The sequence below is a fragment of the Pholcus phalangioides genome, unplaced genomic scaffold (genome assembly GCF_987345545.1).
Source record: "Pholcus phalangioides strain wild (caught in Gottingen) unplaced genomic scaffold, Ppha-v1.0 ptg000009l_1, whole genome shotgun sequence".
In the NCBI taxonomy this organism is placed as follows: domain Eukaryota; kingdom Metazoa; phylum Arthropoda; class Arachnida; order Araneae; family Pholcidae; genus Pholcus; species Pholcus phalangioides.
The window spans coordinates 14,183,235-14,192,327 of record NW_028301602.1 but is presented as its reverse complement, the minus strand read 5'-3'; the positions used below and the strand labels follow the sequence as shown (position 1 = coordinate 14,192,327).

At 33.1% G+C, this 9,093-nt stretch overlaps 1 protein-coding gene across 1 annotated transcript; it reads right to left on the bottom strand.

The window, feature by feature from the left end:
* Positions 1–1,267: 1,267 nt before the first annotated feature.
* On the bottom strand, positions 1,268–7,226 carry LOC149081794 (uncharacterized). The gene is made up of 2 exons (XM_089236854.1): positions 7,126–7,226; positions 1,268–1,704 (listed from the first exon to the last, which is right to left on the bottom strand). Exons 1-2 carry the CDS (start codon positions 7,135–7,137, stop codon positions 1,414–1,416), a joined length of 303 nt encoding a protein of 100 aa, XP_089092980.1. The 5' UTR covers positions 7,138–7,226; the 3' UTR covers positions 1,268–1,413.
* Between the last annotated feature and the right edge of the window lie 1,867 nt (positions 7,227–9,093).

Sequence of the window (9,093 nt, the reverse complement as noted above, 5' to 3'; positions counted from 1 at the left end):
TCGTCCTCGAAGATGGGAACAACAGAATACCAACTTCAGTCAACCAACACTGTGGCGATGGTGGGGCTTGAACCCTGGTCCTCACGATGGGAGTGCGTCACTATGAGAACTTTTCCCATACTTTTATCAAATGTGTACATATTTCCCTGATTTTTTATAAATTTGGGCTCAGATGGCAGAATGCTGTGTCACTTTCCCCCCAAAAATTGGTTTTTGTATTCCGAAATCTCATTCGTTAATGTTTAGATGACAAAATGCAAGTCTTTCTCTTTCAGTTTATGATAAAATAACGAAGGCAAATTGTAATAAGTCAAATAAAAGACACAAAATCACAAGTCCACCTTGAAAAAAAGTTAAAAAACATAGTTACTGTATTTATAACATTTTGCCATCTGAACACAGGCATATTCTGCAATTTCCCAAACCATGTTTTCATTTCCACAAATTTTTCATTCCATTCCCTAGAAACCGTGGAATATCTTTTAAAACACGGGTCCCGTATTTAGATGTCTCCCATACAATTTGTGTGAAAATAAAATTGTAAATTTAAAAAGATGATTTAGTTATGGCCTCAATGAAATATGGTCCACCTTTAGTATACATGATTTGTGAGAAGAATTACTGCCAACCCAAATGAAAAACTTCCATTTATCGTATAATAATATGTTTGCGATAATTCCTTACAATTAACATGCGGCTCCACCGATATTTGACATCAGAAATAACAAACATTTGCTCTTTCTTACAGCACAGTTTCGAAGTAAATTTGCAATTTTCTGAACGCGTTACTGGCTTTTGTACGTGTAATTAATAAGGTATAAAGAATTTTTTGTTTCCGATTCAAAGGGGCAAATAAAATTAACATAAATAATCAATGTAATTAAAATTTATAAGAGTATTGTGAGTTGGCGCAGAGCATTGTGCCTTTTTTTTCTTTGGTTCTATTGTTCTTATTTATTTTACGTTGTAGAGTGGACTGTTTGTCACCCAGCTTTACTGTCCAATTTTTCACGTGTGACAGTTTCTCTCTATTGTGTGAGAATTTTTTTTCTCGAATTTCCCGTCTATGTTTCGTGCCACTCAAGGTTGTCTCCGGGTGGCTAATTGGCGATACTAATTAAGTTTCTTGTAAAATTATGGCATTTCGACTGCTTTTTATTCATTTCTCGTTTCCATCAAAAGTAATTGACTTCAGCTGCTGTAAAAAAACATATACACTAGTTGCTTGAGATAAAATTACGCTTAAGAAAGAGAAATAAAAATGGCCTATTTTCCATTCCAAGTTTTATTTAAAATTCTGTCAACAAATGCAAAAAAAGTAATAATGATTTCCAACGAGATAATAGCGGCCCGTCAAAAAAAGTACCCTTTTTTAACACATTCTGTGGACAGATTTATGTGGCATTCGAGTATTTACGCCGTGTCTTCGCCACTTGGTCGCTTGTACCCGATGATGCCGCCATGTCCAATGCCACCGTGACCGTATCCTCCGTGTCCGTAACCGCCATGACCATAGCTCCCATGGCTTCCGTGGCCGTAGCTGCCGTGTCCATAGCTTCCGTGACCGTAACTTCCATGACTTCCGTGTCCGTAGCTGCCGTGACCATAACCTCCGTGCCCGTATCCACCGTGTCCATAGCCAGCGTATCTTGAAGGATATGCTGAGCAGACGGCTACAGCAAGAGCAAGGAACAGTCCAAAAAGCTGAAAATTACAAGAAAATAAAATTAAAATAATCAAGTGAAACGTATTATTTTTAATGTTTTCAATGATGTAATAAGCGAAACAAAAATTTAAATACCATTTTCTTAAGAAATAATATAAGAAATAAGTCAGTGAATAATTATAAGAAAATTATTCCTTCTGAAAAAAAATTGGAGAATAATCTATTAAAAATGCAAGAAATCGCAGTTTCAAATTATCATTAATCGTATCAAAATTAAATAGAAATTAAAATGTTTGAAAGAAATTAAATTTAAATGTTTAAAAAGAATTGAAAGTGAAATATCTATTGTATAGTTATTTGATTTTTACACAATTTTTGTATTATAAAATTTTGAAAATACAGAACTTTTATCGTTGAAAATTAAATAAAATTAATTAGCCCCTACGTTCCGGTGCCTATGATTGGCTGTAACCTAGGGGCCTCTGAATAAACTTTAATAAACTTTACTGAAAGTGATATTATCATATAGAAGATCCGAAAATTTCACAAATTATCGCATTTCGCTTCGGGGGACACCCCCATTCCATGCCTGGTTTACGAACATAATTCGTTTCTGAAGTGCGTTCGGAAGCCGAATGTTCGTAAAGCAAAACAATTTTTTTCCATAAGAATCAATGTCAAAATGAATTAATTCGTTCCTGGCACCGAAAAGTTTTCTAGTGTGAATTTTCGCAGCAGTTCCTGTGAAACGTGAAAATCAAAAAAAGTTGCTGAAAAATAAACTAAATATTTTTCATTTTTCACACTATAAATTTACTAAAAAATAAATATAGGGGACCGATAGGGGAACTCCTGGCCAGCGAGCCTCCAGATAAAAATTGTAGGAGCTATGGCTTCACCTCAGAAATAAGATTAAAATTTCGAAATACCAGCGGCACCCCTTTCGATCTTGATGCATTTGGTGGCACTATTGCCAATTGATTAATTTTATGAATATTACATTTAACCCCATAACCTGAATTTCCACAGAACACCCTTATTTAGGAACCCCTGCTACAAAGTATCAGTTGTTTCGCACTCAGAAATAAATACGATAAAAATTATTTGATATATAGATGTGAAATTACATTTTGATACTTTATATCACTTTAAATTAGTTAAATTTCACTTTTAATGAACAATAAATTGTTAAATAAATATTATTCAATGCAATCTATAATTCCGATTTGTCTTTTTAAAATTTGGACAAGACAAATTGATACAAAAACCATTTTTTCTTGAAAAACCCTGTAAATATTTCTAAAGAAATTGAAATTTCTATATTTAGATAAAAACTGTTATCTTAGAACAAAAAAAAGAAAAAATATATAAATTTTTTCGTACAAAAACAAAATAATTGCATGCTTTAGACCAGGGGGTCTAAAGAATGCAGTTCTTGGGTCGAGACCACTTTTCAAAAATGACTTCAAAAAATATTCAATATAATCAGGGGTCCAGCCAAAATTTGGGTTCGTTTTTTAGACCCTTAACGAAAATCTGGATCTGAAAAATGGACCCTTCACAAAACTAATGAAACTATAAATTTGGCATTTCATTTCTTTTTTGATGAATTAACTAGATCATCGTTTCTCAAGCTGTGGTCCGTAGTATAAGTGGTGTAAGTGGTTATGGATGACAGGTATAAGTGGTCCGCAGGAAGAATTTGATAATTTAATTCTCACTGAATGGAAAATTATTTAACCCTTGTAATTGATATTAGTAATATCCATATGGGCTCAATTAAAAAAATACCATCATATTTAGTTTTACTATACATCATCGAGAAAGATGCAGGAACGTGCGATCGTAAATACGGGATAGCACTAAATTTTGCCAAAAATGCAATTTATTGACTTAAATGCAATTTTATAATTACTTAAAATCACTGAAGGAAGGGTAAATAAAGGGCAGATTAAAAAATGCATTTCACGAAAAAAATATTTAGATGACCATATTTCATTGAAAAAAATGCGGTAAACTAGGATTTTAAATAGGGTAATATTGGACATAATCAATTGTCGTAAAAAATGTTTCTGGAAGTAGGCACAATGACTAATTTTCATTGAAAATGCGGAAAAAACGTTGAACCTGACAAATATGTGAAATGAATATCTATATTTTTTGCTGTAACTATCGTAATATAATTTATGTACTGTATTATGAAAAAGCTTTGTATTCACGACGTTAATAAGAGTTACAAATTCAAATAAAACCACCGTCAAAAAATAACCAGACAAATGTATAAAAAAATTGAAACAGCAAAAATTACAAGAATGTCCCGTAATACGGGACGCAAGTGGTCCGCAAAATTGTTTCAGACATTTTACTGGTCCTTGGGTTAAGAAAGGTTGAGAAACGCTAACTAGAGATTATTTCGCTTTCCACAAAATTAATGGACCTTTTTCACAATAATAAGAAAAATTTTCACAAAAACAGGACCCTATAAAAAAACTGGACAGATCCTTGCCAAAATGCAAAAAATTTCGTGTCAATCGATTGACTTGTTGTTTCATAATAAAAGAAAGAAATACTGAATTTTATATTGCAAACGTATACTAGAGAAAACACTTTGAACCGGATTTTGCAGTTTTGAACACCCGGATTGCAGTTTTTGAACTCCTCATTAAGATTAAAAAACTACTGTCCCAAAAGTTGCAATTTTTATGAAATTTTAAGAAATGTTTATATTCGGCATGAGATAGTAAAATGATTCTCGAACCTCGATATCTGATCATTCGTTAGAATTTTATAAATTTTCAAAAAAAAAAATAAGCAGTAAAAATTTCAAAAACCTAAATTCAACATTTTTTTTTTAAATACTTCCCACTACTCAATTGCTGAATCCGAGTAATATTTTATTAAAATGTCAAATAAACACTTTGGCAAAATTTCAGAGCTTTTGAGGCAGTTTTTAAATCTTTTTAAACTAACGGGGGGGGGGGGGGGGGGTTGTCCGCTATTTGGAAAGTACGATATATCGTGAAACCCTCGTTTGTACGACTTTCACATCTATACGACGTTTGGATTCGGTCGCAGTTGGTACCTGTATGTTATTGCGTATAAAAGTGATACACCGGTGGTTATGCATAATCATCAATCGTCCGATAAAGAAAATTTCATTAAATTTATCACTTCTACCGGTGGTTATGCATAGTTCCCAAATAAAGTTGGAAAGTTCGATAAATATGGAAAAATATATAACCTTTTTTTCTCTTCATTAAACCAGTTAATTATTTTTATCCGCATATGATAGTTGCACTACGGATATTTTGCAATAAAAATTAAGTTAAATTAAAATAAGTGGGAAGAAGAATATATAAACGTTCAAAACAACACACATTATCAGTTATTTTGGCTTTCTTCACATGTATGAACATGTGTAAAACAAAAGAGCACCATTACCATTCGCAATCAGCATCATGGACAATAGATATGCCCAGTTAATCAAGTAATTAATTGATGGACAACCATATTTACCAACACGAGCTTGAGATTATACATATATATAATCCCCTTTGAATATGATAAATTCTCGATTTATGAGCAAAATTATTCGCAAATTTAGAAAAAAAAATTTTTTGCCTGATTTTACTGTCCGCTATTGAGAGTGTCTGCTAACAGAAAGTGAAATACATTAAGCCCTATTTCACGGGACCGGGGATGAAAAGTGTCCGTTAAGGGAGCTACCATGGCCCCCACAAGGATGGGGCTGACAGGGCCCTGGGATGATTCTTATGGGGTTTTTTTTCTTTTTTTCACGCTATAAATTCACTATAAAAGGGCCCGTGAAAAGTGGTCTGGAAGCCCACCAAAGTTCCCAGTCTTGGGGCCCTGATTCAGAATGTGGGGGCCATGAGAGCTACCATATACGTTTACACTATAATTCATTATTTCTTTCTTTTATTATGAAACAACAAATCAACTGATTGACACAATATTTTGCATTTTACTTGAAATTAGATTGAAAAAAAAATTTGAGCCTTGTTTGAAAATTCGACTTTGAGGATCGTGAGAGCTCTTTAAGCAGTGTTGCAGAGAAGTGCAGTTAAAAACTCGGTTATAACGACATTCAAGATATCGGTGGCATCTCGTCGTTAAAAAGAACATGTCTTCATAGCCGAGGTTACAATTTTAAAAACTTTAAATATGAGAAATATTACCCGATGCAAAAAGAAGTTGAAATTTCACTGACCATATTTTATCGAGCAAAATGCGAAATCAGAAACACGGGACGAATTACTTATGAACACCCTTGCTTGGAGGAAAATAAATTGCTACTGAAAACGTAGAGCATTCATGAAAAAAGATTGAACATGGCTCATATGTGTGATGCATATTTGAATCCATAACAATATGCAATATGATATAATTTCGAAATTTCGCAAATTATTTTAGTTTCCGATATTAGTAACGATTATAAATTAAAATAAACTTCGTTGAGAAAAAAGGGAAAAACGGGACATTTTTCTTTACATAAAAGTCTGTGCCATTTATGGGTCACATAGAGAAAATTCGGGAAAGTGCCATTTATGGGTCACATAGAGAAAATTCGGGAAAGTGCCATTTATGGGTCACATAGAGAAAAATTTTTAATAATTATGAATTTTCATGAAATGCAAAATACTTTTTCTTTAGTAATTCTAAAGTTATCTCTTTTAATAATTCTAAAATTCTCTATCTTTCAACACAATCATGAAATTACCCTCTCTCATTAATTCTGAAAATAGCTTTTTCATAAATTCTGAAATTAGTTTTTCATTAATTTTGAAATTAGTTCTCTCATTAATTCTGAAATTATTTCTCTCATTAATTCTGAAATTATTTCTCTCATTATTTCTAAAGTTATTCCTCTCATTAATTTTAAAATTATTTCTCATTAATTCTAAAATTATTTCTCATTAATTCCGAAATTACTTCTCATTAATTCTGAAATTAGGTCTCACTAATTTTGAAATGTTCTCTAAAAGTAAATTTGCAATTAATTCTTTCATTGATTCTGTAATACATTCTTTCATTGAGGTATTTTTATGGATCCTGCAATTGTGTAAGCTTTATTTGTCGGCGGGGTCACTGCAAACAACCTTGGAGGACCAGACGATGCCCGCGGGCCATGTGTTGATGACCTGCCTCTGCTTTAATCGAATATTGAATTTCGATTTTCTCGTTAAATCAAACGAAATCGAAGTCGTTTGTGATTGAAGGAATTTTAAAAAGAAAAACGGATTAAATCATCAAGGATCGATAGATTACCAGTCATTTCACGGTCGATTGAAAATCAAATAATGGGGAAAAATCCATTCATTGAAACAAAGGGAATCATTGATTTTTCTTTCCTTTTTTTGTATAGTTCAATTGAGCAGAACGTCGAAAACAAATGAATTATCCGAAATTTCTTTGAAATCAGGGAGAAAAAAACTCACCAAAATCCTCATGATGGAATTTCTTGAGCGAAGCTGAACTGGGAACAACAACAAAAAAGAACCTCGAAGGCAACAAAAATTTTCTGTGAATTTCTGAAGTTCAGTTAAAAAGCATTGCTTTTATATGAATACAGTATATACTGGAGTTCGATACCCCGATGCCCCCCCGCACCCCTCCTAACATTGTTCGGTGTGTAGCTTATCTTCGATATCCTAGACCTCATTGGAGGACCCTGTACAATGACGTGGTAGGTGATTTGGAAGCGTCGACTTATCGGCTGGGGAGGGGGGGAGGCGATAACGTCCAGTACATTGTCCACTAAATGAAGTCAATGGACTCCATCACGTGATGTTTGTGTGTATATCCAACCCCTTTTCCTGGCAATCTTATCCCTTTTTTTCCCTCAATGACCAAATGACTGATAGCAAAAATCTCTGGCGTCTCCAACATGATATGGTTAATTATCATCTTCTTGGGTAATTATTGTTTCCTCCGAAAAACACGTGATACGCTCATCCCAAGAATTTTCTGAAATTCTAATTTTGTTCAACATTAAGTCATTCTCAAGTTCATGGCCCCTACACAGATGGGAGTGAAGGGCTCCGTCTTGGGAATCCCGGAACGATTTTTTTCTTATCTTCTTTTTTTTTTGTCTCTCGCATTATAAATTCCTAAGTCCGTGAAAAATCTTAGGGACCCCTGCTGCAGGGTGTAGAGAGGGCCATGTCCAAGTCACTCCAAGGCAGAAGCACACGCATAGAAGGGATCCATGGCCTTCCACCAAGGCGATTAAAATTTAGAAAAAAGAAATATTTCTGTGAAAAAATAATCTTATTTGTGGTATATCGAATGAAAATGCCCATTACATGATCATATATATATATATTACGGGTAAAAGCCCGAAGAGAGACTAGTAAAACCTAGGTTTTACCAAGGTGAGTTGGTGAAAGCCCGAAATACGCTTGTAAATGTTTTCATTTCAAACATTTACCAAGTCGAAGCCCGTTTTTAATGAATAAATCAAAACTCATTAGTGCCTTATTAATTAATAACTATATATATATATATATATAATAAACAAATAAATTATTTAACTGCCATAAACTTAAACAATTGTCAAAATTATTCACTCCGGACGCTGATTAAGCAATTATTTTTATTAATTATCTTATTAATCTACTAAGACCATCAATAATCATCACGACCATCAATGATCAATCGGTCCATTGGAAACGGGTTTTAACACTGTTCAAATTAATTAATTTTCTCCCAACAGCATGAAGTTTAATGCAATAAATAAATAAATTAATGATAATTGGTTATTATTTCATTAGCATCAGGAAGTATTGAGTACTAGGTGGTCGATTAGTTTAATAGTTAATAAAATTAAATTATATAATAATAATTAAATAATTAATTACTCATAAGTTCATAATGGTTAATTTATCCATTAAAGACGTACTTTGACTTAGTAAAAGTCCGAAATGAAAACGTTTACAAGCATATTTCGGGCCTCTACCAACTCGCCTTGGTAAAACCTAGGTCTTACCAGTCTTCGGGCTTTTACCGTAACTATAAACCAAGTTCTGTTAATTTAAATGTTTTGTGAAGGGTGGTAACACAACTTTTCTCGGAAAAAAAATTGTCCCCCCCACCCTCTCCCCTAAGCCTTTTTGTGGCCGCTTCTTAAGGTCGAACCTGCGTACGCTGCTCCAATTTCTGAATAGCGCAAAAGGAATGACCTGCAAACAGGAATCAAATGGATATTCTTTTTAGCATGATAAACACTGCAATCGAAAGCAGAGATCTGTAATTCAATTTCTATCAAAAAAAGTACAAAAAATTAAATTTTCTTTAACAGAGAAGATTCTAAAACAGAGAATTTTGAAGAAAAAAAAGTTTACCCCCTTATTTACCTTTTAATTGCTTAAAAAACCCCGAAATTGATAATAAAATGATTTAATTTT